The 20,755-nt window shown below is 43.6% G+C and overlaps 1 protein-coding gene across 3 annotated transcripts in view; it reads right to left on the reverse strand.

Moving 5' to 3' along the window:
• Positions 1 to 20,755, reverse strand: part of FIG4 (FIG4 phosphoinositide 5-phosphatase) — a 613,672-nt gene that overhangs the window by 420,649 nt on the left and 172,268 nt on the right. For all 3 annotated transcript variants that reach the window (XM_077289568.1, XM_077289569.1, XM_077289567.1), the window contains 2 exons: positions 12,310 to 12,466; positions 7,720 to 7,770 (listed from right to left, as the gene is read on the reverse strand). In XM_077289568.1, the coding sequence (XP_077145683.1) occupies positions 7,720 to 7,770; positions 12,310 to 12,466 (208 nt within the window). The remainder of the gene's footprint in view (positions 1 to 7,719; positions 7,771 to 12,309; positions 12,467 to 20,755) is intronic.

Raw genomic sequence — 20,755 nt, forward strand, 5'->3', positions numbered from 1 at the left:
CCCCATCCTTGTTGACTTGCGTCTGTGGTCACCGTGACAGCCGGAGAGAGGATCCATGGTACACCGACCTGTAGGTTCTTGGGAACAGTCCACCATCGGAGGGATCGTCTGACTTAATGGGAAAGACGGAACTCCTTGTCCAGAGATGCTTGTCTTCTGTCCCAGGAAGCAAGGACTGCTCTCTGCAGGTGACGGGAATGAAATTGACTCCATTGACACAAGGAATACAGGCCGTCATTAACCCCAGGACCCTCATTGCATCTCTGATGGACACTCGGCTTTTTGAAAAATGGCGAACTCTTCTTATAATATCGACCCGCTTCTCGTCTGGAAGAAAAGACTTCCTGATATTTGAGTCTAGGATAACTCCTAGAAACTTTATTCTTGATTTGGGTGTTAGGTGAGATTTTGACCAGTTCACCACCCAGCCTAATTTCTGCAGAGTGGAGATTACCAACTGACAGTCGATCTTGAGCTGCCCTATAGAATCCCCTACCAATAGGAAATCGTCCAGATAGGGTACTATTGTGATATCTCGATTTCTCAGATAAGCTACTATCTCCACGACAATCTTCGTAAAGACTCTGGGTGCTGTTGCTAACCCAAAGGGGAGGCAGCAAAACTGGTAATGGTAGATCCTTCCCTCTTTTTCTATCGCAAATCTGAGATATTTTTGGTGATCTCTGCAAATTGGAACATGGTAATATGCACTCTTTAAATTTAAGGTGCACATTACCACATCCTTTCCTAAAAGGGGAATTGTGGAGCGAATGGATTCCATTTTGAACCTCTTGTACACCAGATATTTGTTTAGGGGTTTGAGGTTTATTATGGTTCTGGATTCTCCAGAGGGCTTTTTTATAGAGAAAAGGCCTGAATAATGACCTGTTCCTATTTCCCCCTGAGGAACTGGGGATATTGCTGCCATTTGCAGAAGATCCTGAATGTCCGACCACATAGGGGAGACAGAAGAGAGATGTACGTTGGACACGAAATATTTTTCTGGGGGAAGAGAGCTGAACTCTATCTTGTACCCCTGAGATATGACCTGGCGGACCCAAGGACTTCTGGTAATCTTCTCCCATTGCACCCGAAAGCCCAATAGTCGCCCTCCTATTCTGATGGCGTCATTTCTTTCGATATTCTGTTCTGGAAGTTGAGGAACCTGAGTCCCTATTCCTGTTCCTATCCCCCCCTTTTTGATAGCTCCACCTCCCTTGCTTGCCCTTACCCCTGTAGTCTGACATCTGACCATAATAGGGCCTGCGAAAGGGCTGGTATTTTTTCCTTTTCTCCTCTGGAAATCCCTTCTTTTCATCAGAAGCTTTTTCCAGGATGTCGTCAAGAATAGGTCCGAAGACCCTTCCTCCTAAGAAAGGGATGGCGCACAGCTTGTTCTTAGAATGAAAGTCACCTGACCAATTTTTCAACCAAATGGCTCGTCTGGCTGCGTTCGACAAAGACTGACCCCTGGCTGTAAATCTAACCGATTCTGCCGTAGCATCTGCTAAAAAACCGGTTGCTAGCTTCAATAGAGGAATCGCCTTAATAATGGTTTCTCTAGGGGTTTTAGCCGACAACTGATCCTTCAAGTCATCTACCCACAAATGCATTGCCCGTGCTACAGATGTGGCCGCTATATTCGTGCGGATCACCGCTGCCGGGCTCTCCCAGGCTCTCTTTAAGAGTCCATCCGCCTTACGATCCATCGGCTCCTTTAAGTTAGAGGAGTCCTCAAATGGAATGGCGGTTCTTTTAGAAACCTTCGCAAGTGGAATGTCAATCTTTGGGATATCCTCCCAGTCCTTGACATCTTCATGATCAAAAGGGAGGCGGAGTCTGAAGTCTTTAGGAATTGATAACTTCTTTTCTGCTTCCTCCCATTCCTCTATTGTCATAGAGCGAATGTGAGCATTGACAGGAAAGACCTTTGAGGTGTGAGAGCGCAGCCCCCCAAACATCTCGTCCTGTACCGACGGAGTAGATGTGGGTTCTTCAACCTGCATAGTCTGTCTAACAGCACTCAAGAGTTCTTCTATATCACTAGATGAAAACAGATATTTCTTCCCCCTCTCTGGGGGATCTCTGCTCAATTCCTCCTCCTCCAGGTCAGATTCAAAAGAGCTGTCCTCGGACGACAAATCCGATTCTCTCTGCCTTTTCTTGGATCTCTGTGGATCCTGGGGGTCAGATTGCATGGGCTGAGGAAACGATAGACCAGATATTGAGGCCTGCACCTCCTCTCTGATAATGATCCTCATGTTCGACATTAGAGAGGCCTGCTCTTCCCCCAAGATACGACTGGTGCATGACTCGCATAGGGACTTCTGCCAGGAGTCCTTCAGTTTTACGGCACAAAGAGGACATTTCTTGGCTCTCCCGGATCTCTTAACCGCAGAGGCCTATAATACATAATGCAAACAAAGGGGTAAAGGCCCCGTCTCACTAAGCGATTTACCAACGATCACGACCAGCGATATGACCTGGCCGTGATCGTTGGTAAGTCGCTGTGTGGTCGCTGGGGAGCTGTCACACAGACAGCTCTCTCCAGCGACCAACGATCAGGGGAACGACTTCGGCATCGTTGAAACTGTCTTCAACGATGCCGAAGTCCCCCTGCAGCACCCGGGTAACCAGGGTAAACATCGGGTTACTAAGCGCAGGGCCGCGCTTAGTAACCCGATGTTTACCCTGGTTACCAAAAAAAACAAACAGTACATACTCGCCTTTCGGTGTCCAGGTCCCTTGCCGTCTGCTTCCTGCTCTGACTGAGCCGCCGTACAGTGAGAGCAGAGCGCAGCGGTGACGTCACTGCTGTGCTCTCACTTCTCACTGTACGGCGGCACTCAGTCAGAGCAGGAAGCAGACGGCAAGGGACCTGGACACCGAAAGGCGAGTATGTACTGTTTGTTTTTTTTTACATTTACGCTGGTAACCAGGGTAAACATCGGGTTACTAAGCGCGGCCCTGCGCTTAGTAACCCGATGTTTACCCTGGTTACCAGTGAAGACATCGCTGGATCGGTGTCACACACACCGATTCAGCGATGTCAGCGGGGCCTCAACGACCAAAAAAAGGTCCAGGCCATTCCGACACGACCAGCGATCTCGCAGCAGGGGCCTGATCGCTGGTACGTGTCACACATAGCGAGATCGCTATGGAGGTCGCTGTTGCGTCTCAAAACTTGTGACTCAGCAGCGATCTCGCTATGTGAGACGGGGCCTTTAGACCCACATGGCTTCTCCTATAATTTTGTGAGGAAGCAGGGCCTGTGACTCACATGTGCCTGGGGCTCCTGTGGCGCTTCAAGCTTAGGATTATCCTCCATCTCGCTGGAGCGTGCCCCCCAGCCCATACATACCTTTAAACACAGTTGCCGCCATGTTCCGGACCTCCCTCTGGAAGGAGATGACGAACGCCGACCCCATGCTGCCGGCCGTGACCCGGAAGTGACGAGCGCGGCAGCCACGAACCGGAAGTGACTCGCGCCGGAGCGCGATTCGGAAGCACCACGCTCCCTCTGCAGTCACGCCGATTCCCCGGCTCCAGGATGACCTGCTGCCTCACCCCTGCAAGCGCTTATCCAGGATCCTACCCGGTAGAGCACCACGCTGACAGGTACATCGGGGGGTCTTGCGTCCAGGGTCGAGAGCCCCCCCCCCGGGAGGAAGCGACCCCTAAAACAGGAGCAGCGCTACACCGGTTAAAGCTAAGTGACCCTATAGTATGGGTATCTGCTTGGCAGATTCTTCCAGTGGGAAGGAAGAGGCCGAGCCCCCCCGATCCACACTGTCTGCACGGAACAGACGGATGACTCTCGTCGTTCCCATCCACAGTGGGACAGGAAAAACACTGAAGGGTGGAAGGGGGAGGGTCCTTTTAAACTCTCGTGGTTTCCTGTCCCACTATGGATAAGAAGGACGTCCTCCATGGTGCTGTCAGGTTTTGACCTGGAAAAAAACACAAAAAAAAATTTTGCAAGTTGTTTTATTTAATTTTGTTCTTACAGCATTCATTTTATGGCAAAAAGACCGCTCAATATGATTCTCCAGGACAGTACAATTATGGTGACACCAAATATATATATATATATATTTTTTATCTGCCCACATGTGGTGTACTAGTACGCCAAATGTTGCACAGGGCTTAAGCATTATTTGCCTATTTTCAATTTTTTTTTTTTTTTTTTAAATCAAAGAGCAACATATTGGGAATGCATCAAAGAAGGGCTATGCTCCAAAGACACAGATTTAAGGTTGGAAGATGAACACTGTCAAAACATCCTGCTTAATGAGCTGAAGAACATCATGTAGATGTGAGCTGCTCTGCCATCAACTGCATTCAGAGGGAATCCGGATCACGGAAAATCCTTGAAAAAGTATGAAAAAGTATATATCGATGACTAGATAACACAAGATTTGGCTGCAAAGATCTAATTTTTGATTTCTGGCATGGATAAAGAAGTTAATTAAAGTAATTCAGTGGCCCAGTCAATTCACCATATTAAGTAGAATTGGAGATTTCTGATGTTTAGCTATATTGATTACAATCGATAATTTGACCAAATTACAGCAGCAATTTGGTTATAGATCCAAACAAACATCTATCAAATAAAATCATATAAGCACACAATTGTCCAAGGTTCTAGGGCTTCCATAGAAGCTTTTTAAAAATGCCCCTTACTTATTACCTCCAGTATCACAATTTTTGTTACTAGATATTATTAATGCAAGTATTCCTAGTACGCCAGTGATGTGAACTTTGATTTCCTCTCTATGCCAAGTTGGCTAGGCAACTACACGATTTGCTGAAAGACGTTGTCCTGTCTCAACAGAAGAGTCTGCAGCCTCTATGTGTGATTGCAAACTGCCAAATCATCACAGCGTTTGATATGCACACTGTCATGATTTGTCTGTGCTCCCCATACAAGTGGGAAGTCAGGCGATCACATGTATATGATTTGCATACTTTTGCAGTCACATGCGAGAAGCGGATTGAGCGCATTCGGCAGCACGTGACTGCAAGTATACAAATTGCTAGGTGTCATGGGGTCCTTCTCCGATACCACGCAGCTCTATCCACAGTACACGGCGTGTGCTCCCGGACCCATTCCCGTACCTCTGCGGGGCACTTGGGAAGAAATTGTTCTATAAGGAACGCCTGTATAACATCTTCCACAGTAAAGGCGTTTTCTGCTTCCAGCCATCTCCGACATGCCTGGGACATCTTATGTGCATACATCATAAACGATCCCCCCGTATTGCATAGGAGGTCTCGGAACTTGGCCCTATATGAGTCTGGGGTGATGGCATGGTAATCCAGGATAGTCCGCTTTACAATGTTTTAATCCCGATTCCGCTGTGAGTCAATGGTTCGGTAGCCTCCACCATGCTTCCGTTCAGGAGTCCCACTAACAAACGCATCCAGCCAGAGTGGGGCACCTCCATCACAGCACACTGCTGCTCAAAGTCCTTGAAGAACCCCTCCTTATCTCCAGAAGCCTCATCAAATGGCTTAAACTCTGTCCGGGTGATCCGTACAGGCTCCCATATCATTGGATTTACACTCCACATTGCATTACTCCCTCTTTCAAACTCCATTGCTTCTTGTCTCCGCTGTGCCCGGCGGGCATCCTCCTTATACTCCTGAGAGACGCCTGGGCCCAGAACCGCCATCTCTTCTTCGTACAACACCAACCACTGGCTTTTTGGGGTGGGGATCCCTGTCTCCAGTGCTTGTCCTTCACACATCTCGGAGGAGGTGGCCAGACTAGCACTCACCAGTAGGTCAATTAAGGCTTCTTTAGTCAGTCCCTGGTAGTTCAGGCCCAGGTCTCTGGCTCTCTCCTGTAAACTGGATACAGTCCAATTTCTGTACTCACTCTGTGGGTTGTTCTCAATTGGGTTGCACTCTGTTGATCCCATCACTGGCACCAGTTGTCACGGGGTCCTTCTCCGATACCACACAATCAACAGAGCGAGGGAAGTGTGAACAATCCCAAGACCTTTATTATAGGCAAAACTAAAAGGTTCATAAACACTCCACCACACTGAGGATACGATAGTCCAGAACATGAATGCAGCTCAGTAACAGGATAAAATGTTCAAGGAGATGAGAGTCCAATAATCCAGCAGACAGACGATAAAAAATCCATACGCTTCTCTTTCTCTCTGACATGCTGTGTTCACACCATCCTCACCACACAGGAACTGACTTCCCAGCTCCTGTCCTCCCCAGCCCCCTCCTTATGTCCAGGGGTAGTCAGACAGGCTGGGGTGGTTTTCAGGCCTCTCAGACCTGACAAAGGTGCCTCGGGGATTAAGACACTAAGGGTACTGTCACACTGTGAAATTTTGATCGCTACGACGGCACGATCCGTGACGTCGCAGCGATCGTATGATTATCGCTCCAGCGTCGTAGACTGCGGTCACACGTTGCAATCACGGCGCTGGAGCGATGCCGAAGTCCCCGGGTAACCAGGGTAAACATCGGGTAACTAAGCGCAGGGCCGCGCTTAGTTACCCGATGTTTACCCTGGTTACCAGCGTAAACGTAAAAAAAACAAACAGTACATACTCACCCGTCGGTGTCCTTCAGGTCCTTTGCCGTCTGCTTCCTGCTGAGTGCCGCCGTACAGTGACAGCAGAGCGCAGCACTGCTGTGATCTGCTCTCACTTTCCGGCCGGCAGACAGAGCAGGAAGCAGACGGCAAAGGACACCGACGGGTGAGTATGTACTGTTTGTTTTTTTTACGTTTACGCTGGTAACCAGGGTAAACAGCGGGTTACTAAGCGCGGCCCTGCGCTTAGTTACCCGATGTTTACCCTGGTTACAAGCGAAGACATCGCTGGATCGCTGTCACACACAACGATCCAGCGATGTCAGCGGGTGATCAAGCGACGAAAGAAAGTTCCAAACGATCTGCTACGACGTACGATTCTCAGCAGGGTGTCTGATCGCAGTAGCGTGTCAGACACAGCGATATCGTTACGATATCGCTAGAACGTCACGAATCGTAACGTCGTAGCGATGTAAATTGCACTGTGTGACGGTACCCTAAAGGGGGTCATGAAGAGTCATAGATACAGTCAGGCTGCAGACAGTAAGTGAGCTAATTCATTATCAGCCTTTTGGAAGGTAATTGAGACTCTAGACAATATGGGGAATACACGGAATGATACAGGGCAACAAGAGAACACTATGAGAATCAGTAAAATATAAATATACACAAAAATACCCACATAACATATCACATCATCACACTAGGGAAATAGAAGAGAATTGTCACAGTCCTGATTCAGCATTCCGCATTAACAGAGTGAAGGCAGATTATTCATTTCAGCCTGGAAATCTCCTATACCAATTTCCATTCTGTTGCATACAGTATATGTGTAGAAATAAAAATACAGCATGATGTATTGAGATGACATTTACATTGCAATCGCTTAATACAATTTAATACTATTAAGCATAGGCTAATTACATCCACAGTCATGTCAATTAGTGATAGAACATGAGAGGAAGCTGTTATGTGGCTCTGATGCTTTATTCCCATATTCTTTATCTTTCTGCTAAGTGACAGGAGCCTTGAGTGTAAATTATGAATTGCCAGCCATTTAAGGATATAATGGAGACGTCTTGCTGATATATGCAGAGTCAGGAGAGTTCACACGATCAATGATTACACTCACTGCCGAAAAAAAACAACTTGTGTATTACCTGAAGTAGAAATTGCTGGACAGATCCACATTCTGGAATATTCGTGAATATCTAAAGCAAAACAAAATTAACAATGTATTGTAGATAATAAATGTAATACGTATTATTATAAAAAGTAGTAACAAAAAGAAATCAGAGTAAACAGAAATAGCAGATATTTAGTGACATAACATGGCCGAGCTTCAGACACATAATCAGTGAAAGTATATCCACAGTACACATCCAGTTTACCCCCTGTAATGCAGCGGTGTTCACACAGTGCGGTAAAAGAGGCAATGACCCAGGTTAGTCTAACTTAAAAGTCTTTATTTTGGCAACTCACAACAAAGAGGCAAACATTATCCTCTGGATTGCAGCTGGATCGTCCATAACAGTCCGCAACACTCCATTGCCATGGGTCACTACAACACCTTATCTCATGGGTATGCATCACTGGCTTTGTTTTCTCAGGCTTTGGCCTCTGTTAACACCTTAACCCCCGGAGCTATTTTTGGTTCTGCGTTTTCGTTTTTCGCTCCCTCCTTCCCCGAGCCATAACTTTATTTTTTTTCCGCTAATATGGCCATGTGAGGGCTTATTTTTTGCGGGACGAGTTGTAGTTTTGAACAACACTATTTGTTTTACCATGTCGCTTAACGGGAAAAAAATTCCAAGAGCGGTGAAATTGCAAAAAAAAGTGCAATCCCAAACTTGTTTTTTGCTTGGCTTTTTTGCTAGGTTCACTAAATGCTAAAACTGACCTGCCATTATGATTCTCCAGGTCATTACGAGTTCATAGACACCAAACATATTTAGTTTACCGCAGTGGAGACCATGGGTAAGAGCTTTATCTGGCACTCTCAGTGATGTTAATGGTTTTTAAAGTGATACACACCCAATTTTTTGTTTGTTTTTTTCACTTTGACTGGTTGGATTGTCATTCTGCTCTCCACTTCTTTTTATTTGCAGCATTTACACTTTGATATAATTTTTCCTTATATACTTATTTAGGGCTGCAATGGCTGTTATTTTGAGCAGTATGATTTTCCCTGCCAGTGAGAAATCTATCTAGTGTGAATTTACCTTATACTCACTGCACTGGCATTTTCTGATGTGGTGTATTTTTTTGCCTTCCCATCCACTTTAATATATGCGGTTCCTGGGTGTTACACCTGTGATATCAGTTATTCCACTTTGTCTATGAATTTTTTGTGGTTACTTTGTTCTGTTTACATGTAATTTTGAATAAATTATGATTCTGTTTTATTTGGGACTTTTTGTGCTCTTTCTTTCTTTTTCGATTAAATGGCTATTTGAGAGCATCCTATGCTATTGTAGCACGCATACCACTTGAGTTTAGGGGGATATGAAATAAGGAAATGTTTGCCGCTCTGAAGTTTGTGTTTCTGTTTACCAAAAGTGGAATGAAACCTACAAAGAAAGGAATACAGTACGTATCAATACATAATCAAATATGGTGGAGGTTCAAAGATGTTTTGGGGTTGTTTTGCAGTCTCTGGCACTGGGTGCCTTGACTGCGTTCAAGGCATCATGAAATTTGAAGATTAACAAGGGATTTTGGGTCACAATGTAGCGCCCAGTGTGAGAAATCTGGGTTTGCATCCTAGGAAATGGGTCTTACAGCTGGACAATGACCCAAACATACTTCAAGAAGCTCTCAGAAATGGATGGAAACAAAGAGCTGGAGAGTTCTTAAGTGGCCGGCAATCTAAATCTCATTGAATACCTGTGGCGAGATGTTAAAATTGCTGTTGGGAGAAGGCGCCCTTCAAATACAAGAGACCTGGAGAAGTTTGCAGAAGAGAGGTCCAAAATTCCAGTTGAGACGTGTAAGTAGCTTGTTGATAGAGATATGAAGTGACTGATTTCAGTTCAGTTATTTCTACTAAAGAGGGTGAAACCAAATATAAATTTGAGGGTGCCAAAAAATTTGAATGGCCTATTTTGGGGGTTTAATGTGAAATTATGTCCAATTTTACTTTTTTCTCATTTTATTCTGTGCTGCTCCATTACACACAAAGAAAATAAACACGTCTATAGCAACACATGTGTAATCTTTATATATACTTACCTTGCAATGTCTTCACATCCTGTTCCGTCCAGATGTGTCCGGATGCCAGATTTCCAAGCGGCGGAAGTTCACCGACCTCCATATTGGGACAACCAAGTGATGGGTGTCTCAATATGGAAACTGCTGGTGGTACCAGCCTCTTGCGCGGTACCTCCAGTGGAACACCATCGCAACATACACACAAACACACACTGTACATGCCGTACACACCACACACACTGTATACATCATATGCACCACACACTGAATACGCCGTACGCAACCTCTTGCACGGTACCACCAGTGGAACACCGTCACGAACACCTCGCCACCGGGATCAGCTGAATGATTCACTGACCACCACCATCTTTGTACAGGAGGAACGCATGTGCAATTTTAATGTAACCGCCGCTATCTGTCTGCACAAAGATGGTGGAGGTCTGATTTACTGCGCCGGCGCGAATTCCGCGCAGGCGCAGTGAATCGTTCGGCTGATACAGGCGGCAGATGCGCAACGTGTCTACAAGCAGAGGAAGCCGGTCACATAAAAGGGGTTTTCCCACGAACGAAAGTTCATTTCAAACATGGTCTGTGTCTGACTGTTTATGGAGCATACCACATCTCCTGGGCAGGGGAGGAAGCAAAAGACAATACTGACATTACAGCAGGGGATAACAGATGATTTTTTTGTCAGGTAAAATAATGGTTTTTACACAATATTTTACCTCACAAAATGTATCCTCTGCGATCTCCTGCTGTAATGTCAGTATTGTCTTTTGCTTCCTCCCCTGCCCAGGAGCTGTGGTATGTTCGGTACACGGTCAGACACAGACAATTTTTAAAATGAAGTTTCTTTTGTGGGAAAACCCCTTTAAAAAGCAAATATCAAAGCCAACAGATAGATGATAGATCAATATAAAATACATATATTATACATAGATACAGGGATAGATAGATAGACAGATTATAGAATAAAATGTGTTTTTTTGTCCTTATGTGGATACAATGTAAATTAAAGCACCTTTGTCATAATTTTTCCATGTTAATAAAATGTTACCTTTACCTACTTTTCTTTCATTTTAACACAGGGGGTGGGGTGAGTGCACATAGGAAAGAGGACACACAGGGGGAGACAGCTCAAATGAGAGAACACATGAGGGAAGAAGCACAGTGGTGGACAGAGAGAGAGAGCAAACAAGGGGGAGAGCACATGGGGTACACAGGTCAAAGAAGAGAGGACATGAGAGGAGAAGACAGCAGATGGGGGAGAGAGAAAGCGCACAGGGGTGAGAGACAGAGCACAGGGGGGAGACAGCTCAAACGGGATAGCACATGAGGGGAGAACACACCACAGGAATGAGAGAGACACCAGACAAGGGGGATAGCACATGGGGTAGACAGGTAAAAGAAGAGAGCACAGATGGGAGAAGTCAGCACATGGGGAAAGAGTGGATAGGTGGGGAAGCACATGGGGGGAGAGATTCTCAACGCTGCAAAGCCTGCCCCCATCGTGACATTACCGCTCTCCCGATGCAACAGCAAGGGGCCTCCATCTAGTTGCAACAATATTCTGGGAGCAATACTTAATTTTCTAGAAGAATGTCAAGGGTGCCAACACTTTCGGCCATGACTGTATAATGCATACTAAAGAACGCAGAAGCTGCCACCTTGCCTGAAAGGTGGCGTAAAAGAATAATGTCCCATACTGACTGCAGTTAAAAGGTGTATTAAAGGCCGTTAAGGAGTTAAATATCTCAGCTACACACAACCCTGAGATTACCGTACTGCCACTAAACTCTGGAACAGAGTCTTCTCTAGTATTTACCTGTCCAAGGGATTACTGTAGGTGTGGCCGATGCCTAAAGAATGTTTCCTACAGGAAGGCAAAGTGCCTGCTCTCAGATTTGGTACAGGAGAGAAAATGGTATGGAACTGCTTTTTCTGGACTTGGGCTAAACAAGTAGTAGCAATCAAGTGTAGTGTACACAATATACAAAAGACATTTTGGACACTTGGATGCTTCCAACTTTGAGAGAATATTTTAGAAAATGCCTTTTCCTGCTGACTGTGCTCTAGTGTACAAAGTGCGGTGCATAAAGACATGACAATCATCCAGACTCAGCAGAAATCGTATGTCACCTTACAGAAAACGTTAATCATTTGGGATTATGTACATAAATAACACTATTCAAAACCTTTTAAAACATTAATTTGTCTACAAAAAAAATATGAAAATAGGAACTTATGAAAAAAATGACAACATACCCTGTTTACTGTATAATGAATAGGTTGTGATATGGAGTTGTTCAGTTTTTATGTACAGGGGATGTGTATGTTCATTAGAATCATCAGCAACTCTGACACATTTATTTAAGCAAATCCTTGTATTATTTATCAAAAAACAATTATGAAGCATCTGTGTCATGCGTTCCTCAGGTGTACCTCCTGAATAAATTGTGTGCTACCATTTTGCTTTGATTTCATGATTTTTGATTACTGCAAACAAGGCATTAAAAATATGTAGGCACGTCATATGTTACCTGGCTTCGTCGGGGTGAGGGATCCGTACAGAATCATGAGGAATGTATAGCATACTCGTATCCTCTATCTTGTAAATTGCATGACCTCCAATGTCAGCCATTTTTCTTCTCTTAGTAATTAGCACAATGTAGTACCCTTCCAAAAACTGGACAAATCCTGGCAGAAAGAGAATATTACGCAATAACTTTTAGACTTAACAGACAATTATCACTTCAATTTCTGATTTGATTGCTTTACATGCAAATGTGTGCAGCCGTAATTTTTCCTAATTAACGTGGAAATGATGCTCCATATTTACTAGCTTCATATCATTGTATATCCTTTGGTGGTCTTATTTACGGAAGGATAAAGAATAGTATGTTCTCTGCCAAATTTCATCACGTGGCTTAAGATAATTTATAAAAATGCAAAGTGCAGTGAAAAGACAATCACTGGAACCGTGAAACACAATGAAATCCTAACAGTGTGTACATTACACACTGTTTGGAATCCCATATTAGACTCCCTGACTAATTTTATACGTTGATGGAACATAAGGGAGATAAATGAGGGATGTCACAGTGGTATGCCACCTTCACTGAGGCCTGGTTGAAGTGGGTACAAGAACGGGAGGATAGACCAGAATTTGCAAAGGAAAATAAAAAATAAGGGGTATTGTCAAAACCTCATTTTATTGATCTCAATGTATGACTCAATGTTTGTGCAGAACACCATTTTTTTTCTTTACATAGATGACCGTTATGAAACCCAAGAGTATATATGAACCACGTACTATGGTGATGACCTAGATACACTACTGGGTTAAATGTGAAACTATAGGACAAATCTTTAAAATTTAAATTTATAACTCTGGACTCTTGGGTTTGTATGATAGAAAAACATGTTCCCGACATCCACCTTACATGTTTGCTGCATGCGGCAGGGTGGTGACTGAGTTATGCCAAAACCTGTCACTAACAGTACTTTAACCACTTAAATTCTACAGTCAATCCAACTGATAAGACAAGAAAGGTGGTAGGATTTCAGAGGTTTGCTTGTTTGCTTTAATGTAAGGGTTGAAAACTTTAATGTGAGCAGTGTGCCATGTTTTCACTTATTTGATATCATAGTATTCAGTAAAGAATTAATAAAAACATATGAATGAAAATCTAAAAAGTGGTATAAATTGAATCAGTGATGAACATTAAACCACACATAATTGGCTTCTACTACTGCTGAGATCACCACCGCAAAAATGTCCCACATTAGAATGGACTAGTTAGTGGTCAAGCAATCACACTGACACTCCATGCATGTTCTTTAAGTACAGTACTATTGATGCATAGATACTGAAGTTACACAATATACAAAATCGTAAATAATCCATTAAATAGTTCTCTAATCTGGCATCAGTAAGTATTGAGTTTACAGAGAAAGAAGCTACTGCCACATGAGAACCCTTCAGCACAACTGATTAGCTGAGAGGGCTCAGAAACATTCATTTTTATACACATTGGATAACAAATGGATGAACTCAATCACTTTACCTTGGTTAGACATACAATAGATGCATTAACAATAAATGCCCTGCATTATGACAGATGCTCTCAAAATCAGATTTAGAAAGTTAAAAACACGAATACTTTGTGATATTGACATATTTATCTCAAATGCTTCTAACTACAATGCACTAAAAAGTATTCATAAGCCGTGAACCTTTTCACATTTTTTTTCACATTACACCCACAACTTAACCCCTTAAGCCCCGAGGGTGGTTTGCACGTTAATGACCGGGCCAATTTTTACAATTCTGACCACTGTCCCTTTATGAGGTTATAACTCTGGAACAACTCTGGAACGCTTCAACGGATCCCGGTGATTCTGGCTTTGTTTTCTCGTGACATACTGTACTTCATGATAGTGGTAAAATTTCTTTGATATTACCTGCGTTTATTTGTGAAAAAAAATGGAAATTTGGCGAAAATTTTGAAAATTTCGCAATTTTCCAACTTTGAATTTTTATGCAATTAAATCACAGAGATATGTCACACAAAATAATTACAAAGTAACATTTCCCACATGTCTACTTTACATCAGCACAATTTTGGAACCAAAATTTTTTTTTGTTAGGGAGTTATAAGGGTTAGACGTTGACCAGAAATTTCTCATTTTTACAACACCATTTTTTTTGTAGGGACAACATCTCATTTGAAGTCATTTTGAGGCGTCTATATGATAGAAAATACCCAAGCGTGACACCATTCTAAAAACTGCACCCCTCACGGTGCTCAAAACCACATTCAAGAAGTTTATTAACCCTTCAGGTGTTTTACAGGAATTTTTGGAATGTTTAAATAAAAATGAACATTTTAACTTTTTTTCACACAAAATTTATTTCAGCTCCAATTTGTTTTATTTTACCAAGGGTAACAGAAAATGAACCCCAAAAGTTGTTGTACAATTTGTCCTGAGTACGCTGATATCCCATATGTGGGGGTAAACCACTGTTTGGGCGCATGGCAGAGCTCGGAAGGAAAGGAGCGCCATTTTACTTTTCAATGCAAAATTGACTGGAATTGAGATGGGACGCCATGTTGCGTTTGGAAAGCCCCTGATGTGCCGAAACATTGAAACCCCCCACAAGTGACACCATTTTGGAAAGTAGACCCCCTAAGGAACTTATCTAGATGTGTGGTGAGCACATTGACCCACCAAGTGCTTCACAGAAGTTTATAATGCAGAGCCGTAAAAAAAACAAAACATTTTTTCACAAAAATGATCTTTTCGCCCCCAATTTTTTATTTTCCCAAGGGTAAGAGAAGAAATTAGACCACAAAAGTTGTGGTGCAATTTGTCCTGAGTACGAAGATACCCCATATGTGGGGGTAAACCACTGTTTGTGCGCATAGCAGAGCTCGGAAGGGAAGGAGCGCCATTTTACTTCTCAATGCAAAATTGACTGGAATTAAGATGGGACGCCATGTTGCATTTGGAGAGCCCCTGATGTGCCTAAACATTGAAACCCCCCCACAAGTGACACCATTTTGGAAAGTAGACCCCCTAAGGAACTTATCTAGATGTGTTTTCAGAGCTTTGAACCCCCAAGTGTTTCACTACAGTTTATAACGCAGAGCCGTGAAAATATATATATATTTTTTTTCACAAAAATGATTTTTTAGCCCCCAGTTTTGTATTTTCCCAAAGGTAACAGGAGAAATTGGACCCCAAAAGTTGTTGTCCAATTTGTCCTGAGTATGCTGATACCCCGTATGTGGGGGGGAACCACTGTTTGGGCGCATGGCAGAGCTCAGAAGGGAAGGAGCGCCATTTGGAATGCAGACTTAGATGGATTGGCCTGCAGGCGTCACGTTGCATTTGCAGAGCCCCTGATGTACCCAAACAGTAGAAACCCCCCACAAGTGACCCCATATTGGAAACTAGACCTCCCAAGGAACTTATCTAGATGTGTTTTCAGAGCTTTGAACCCCCAAGTGTTTCACTACAGTTTACAACGCAGAGCCGTGAAAATAAAAAATCCTTTTTTCCCCACAAAAATTATTTTTAGCCCCCCAAATATTTATTTTCCCAAGGATAACAAGAGAACTTGGACCCCAAAAGTTCTTGTCCAATTTGTCCCGAGTACGCTGATACCCCATATGTTGGGGTAAACCCCTGTTTGGGCGCACGGGAGAGCTCGGAAGGGTAGGAGCACTGTTTTACTGTTTCAACGCAGAATTGGCTGGAATGGAGATCGGACGCCATGTCGCGTTTGGAGAGCCCCTGATGTGCCTGAACAGTGGAAACTCCCCAATTCTACCTGAAACCCTAATACAAACACACCCCTAATCCTAATCCCAATGGTAACCCTAACCACACCCCTAACACTGACACACCCCTATCTCTAATCCCAACCCTAATCCCAACCGTAAATGAAATCCAAACCCTAACCTTAGCCCCAACCCTAACCCTAACTTTAGCCCCAACCCTAAGCCTAACTTTAGCCCCAACCCTAACTTTAGCCCCAACCCTATCCCTAACTTTAGCTCCAACCCTAACCCTAACCCTAGCCCTAACCCTAATGGGAAAATGGAAATAAAAACATTTTTTTTATTTTATTATTTTTCCCTAACTAAGGGGGTGATGAAGGGGGGTTTGATTTACTTTTATAGCGTTTTTTATAGCGGATTTTTATGATTGGCAGCTGTCACACACTAAAAGACGCTTTTTATAGCAAAAAAGTTTTTGCGTCTTCACATTTTGAGACCTATAATTTTTCCATATTTTGGTCCACAGAGTCATGTGAGGTCTTGTTTTTTGCGGGACGAGTTGACGTTTTCATTGTTAACATTTTCAGACACGTGACAGTTTTTGATCGCTTTTTATTCCGATTTTTGTGAGGCAGAATGACCAAAAACCAGCTATTCATGAATTTCTTTTGGGGGAGGCGTTTATACCGTTCCACGTTTGGTAAAATTGATAAAGCAGTTTTATTCTTCGGGTCAGTACGATTACAGCAATTTTTCATTTATATCATTTTTTTATGTTTTGGCGCTTTTATACGATAAAAGCTATTTTATAGAAAAAATTATTTTGGCATCGCTTTATTCTGAGGACTATAACTTTTTTATTTTTTTGCTTATGATGGTGTATGGCAGCTCGTTTTTTGCGGGACAAGATGACGTTTTCAGCGGTACCATGGTTATTTATATCCGTCATTTTGATTGCATGTTATTCCACTTTTTGTTCGGCGGTATAATAAAGCGTTGTTTTTTGCCTCTTTTTATTTTTCTTACGGTGTTCACTGAAGGGGTTAACTAGTGGGATAGTTTTATAGATTGGGTCGTTACGGACGCGGCGATTCTAAATATGTGTACTTTTATTGTTTTTTTTATTATTTAGATAAAGAAATGTATTTATGGGAATAATATTTTTTTTTTCTTTATTTAGTATTTTTTTTTTTTTTTTTACTTTTTTACTTTGTCCCAGGGGGGTATATCACAGATCGCTGATCTGACAGTTTGCACAGCACTCTGTCAGATCAGCGATCTGACTTGCAGTGCTGCAGGCTTACCAGCGCCTGCTCTGGACCCGGAAGTAATCTCTGCAGGACCCGGATGCAGCCCCGCGGTCATTTTGGATCCGAGGCTTGCAGGGATAGGAGGTAACAGACGCTCGGAGCAATGCGATCACATCGCGTTGCTCCCGGGGTCTTAGGGAAGCCCTCAGGGAGCCCCTGCGCGATGCTTCCCTATACTGCCGGAACACTGCGATCATGTTTGATCGCAGTGTGCCGGGGGCGGTGTTATGATTCGGTGACCTTGGAGCCGCATGAGAGACTTTCTCAGGAGTAGGTGGAACCTGTACTGACCGCAAACCCTAAACTAACACCGCAACTAGAAGTAGCCGTGGGATGTACCTAACACGTCCTAGACACCTCGACACAGCCGGAGGACTAAATACCCCTATAGATAGAAATGGGAATTCTATCTTGCCTCAGAGCAGAACCCCAAAGGATAGGCAGCCCCCCACAAATATTGACTGTGAGTATAAGAGGAAAAACACACGCAGACAGAAAAAGAGGATTTAGCAAAAGAGGCACTTCTAGCTAAATAGAAAAGGATAGGACAGAATTCTAAGCGATCAGTTTTAAAATCCTAAAAATATCCACAGCAGATAATACAAATATTCTACATCTAACTAAAGACATAGAAAGTATATCTGCATCTCCTGAGAATCCAGCATGACTGAAAAATCCAAACAAAGTCTAAGCTGGACAAAAAAACAATTTGCACTGAATTGCAAAGCACACTGCATGTGTGCACAGAGACAAAAAACCAGACACTTATCTTAGATGAATTGGCAGCAGGGCATGAGGAGCCAGAGAGAGATGCAATCCCTCCAAGTACAATGGACAACTGGCATGGACTCATGGATCCTGCACACCTAAATACCTAATAGATCTGCAATCAGCAGAAACACCTGCCCAGATTACAACCCCAAGACAACTGCACTACCACCAACAACCACCGGAGGGAGCCCAAGAGCAGAATTCACAACAGGGCGGTCCGTGACCACTCCTGGCACATAGTGCCGGATGTCAGCTGCGAGTCAGCTAACACCCAGCCGTGATCCGCCGCGCTCCGCCCGTGAGCGCGGCCGATCGCTATGACGTACTATCCCGTCGGTGGGAATTAAAGCCCACCCCACCTCGACGGGATAGTACGTCATATGGGATTTGCCTAACTCTTCCCACTTGCTCTGTAGCGGTGGCAAGTGGGGTAATAGTTGTGGGGTTGATGTCACCGGTGACATCAAGCTCACAGCTTAGTAATGGAGAAGCATCTATAAGACACCTATCTATTAGTAATCCTATAGTTGTAATGTTAAATAAAGATACAGCCAGAATAAACTCTTTTATGACACAGACTCCTTTTATTATTCTTAATTAAACCATACTGATTAAAATGCCTAACCCAAGCGAAGCCCTCGATCACCTGTAATAAAAGTAAAATAAAAAAACAACAATATACCCATACCTGTCCGTCGTTGTGTTCCACATAATCCATATCTGGGGCATATACAGTTTTCAACCTGGACGGTGCTAAGATGCGAGCGTCCCGGCTGAAAACCACTGGTGAATGAGCTGCTTGGAAGCGGAGCTTCAATGACCGGGGGTGATGTGATAGAGGTCACCTCCGGTCACTGAGCTCCGGTCCCAGCCGGGCTGAGGTGCGGGGACGTCTGTGAGATCCCCGCAAGCACCGTGAGCACTCACTGTGCTAGCTCAAAAATATACGCAAAAATCAAATGTGTGGGATAAAATAAAAATTGTCTTGTGCATATGTATTCATCCCTTTTGCTAGGAAGCCCCTAAAAATTTCTAGTGCAAGCAATTACCTTCATAAGTCCCATACTTAGTGAAAGGATGTCCCCCTGTATGAAATCTAAGTGTCACATGGTCTGTCAGTATATACACACCTTTTCTGAATGGCCACAGAATCTGCAATACCATTAAGCAAGAGGCACCACTAACCAAACAAAACCATGAAGACCAACAGGATTTCCAAACAAGTCAGGGACAAAGTTGTTGAGAAGCACAAGTCAGGATTGCATCATCAAATACCTCATCATCAAACGGAAATAACATGGTATCACAACCTGCCAAGAGAGGATTGGCCACCAAAACGCTCCACCAGGTCAAGTAGGGCATTAATCAGAGACAGCACAAAGATCAAAGGTAACCTTAAAAGAGATTCAGCATTCCCAAGCAGAGACTGGAGTATCTGTCCATACGACTACAAGAAGCCGTACATGCCATAGAGGTGGCCTTTATGGAAGAGTGGTCAAAAAGAAGCCTTTACTTACATACTTTATTATAACGCTCGTTTTGAGCTTGTCAAAAGACATGTGGGAGACTCCCCAAATGTATGGAGGAGGAAGGTGCTGTTGTCAGATGAGTCCCAAATTTAAGTTTTTTGCCACCAAGGTGAATGCTATGTCTGGCACCAAACCAACAAACATCATCACCCCGAGAACACATCCCCACAGTGAAACATGGTGGTATCAGCCTTATGCAGTGTGGATATTTTTCGGCAGGACTGACATGGAAAATGGTTCGAGTCGAGGGGAAGATGGATGGTGCCAAATACAGGAATATTTTTTTTATTCCAGTTCAGATGGAATATGAAGGCTGGAGTAAAGTCCCCTTCTAGAAAAAGCAGCCAGGAGACCCGCAGGAGACAGAGGCAGAGGTCCGGCGGAACTGCTCCTGTCTGGTAGGTGATTATATATTTAATTTTTCTTTTACAACAGCCATGGAACACTTTATATTAAAAGGAAGAACCTGACAACGCATTTAAGAAGATACGAGTGATTGCGCGCCCTTAGGGCGCACGCTGTGATTGCGAACCACGCAATGGGGTGTAACCATGCAGCAGACTGACCTCGCAATGGGGTGTACCCATGCACCAGACTGGCGTATGTGCTCGTGTGGGGGAATTTATCAGAGTGAAGCGTAATTGTAGCAGGGATTTGGACCTTCATCTAGAGATCAACAGAGTGTCTGACAAATTAAGACGCCGCAGCTACCCTTCCTGGACTCTTAATAGAGCGCAGAAAATTCTGACCCATAAGAAACGTGAGGATCGCATTTCGTGCAAGGAGGGAAATTCTTCTTTTGATTTCCGTAATAAATTAACCAAAAGACCTTCTGTCTGTTTTCAATTTAGTCCTCAGTTTAACCAAATAAAGGAGGTTATCAACAGATTTCTCCCAATTTTGCATGAAGATGAGAGTTTATACAAAATTCTGAACACAGGTGTCAACATAGTATCGAGGAGAGCTCCCATTATCGGGAACAGGATTTCTCCCAGCATGTATCACACAAAAACGAGGAAAGATGAAACGTGGCTTCATTATAATGGTTTTTATAAATGTGGTTCAAATCATTGCAAAACTTGCGCTTTC

This window comes from Ranitomeya variabilis, chromosome 2, assembly GCF_051348905.1.
Source record: "Ranitomeya variabilis isolate aRanVar5 chromosome 2, aRanVar5.hap1, whole genome shotgun sequence".
NCBI lineage: Eukaryota > Metazoa > Chordata > Amphibia > Anura > Dendrobatidae > Ranitomeya > Ranitomeya variabilis.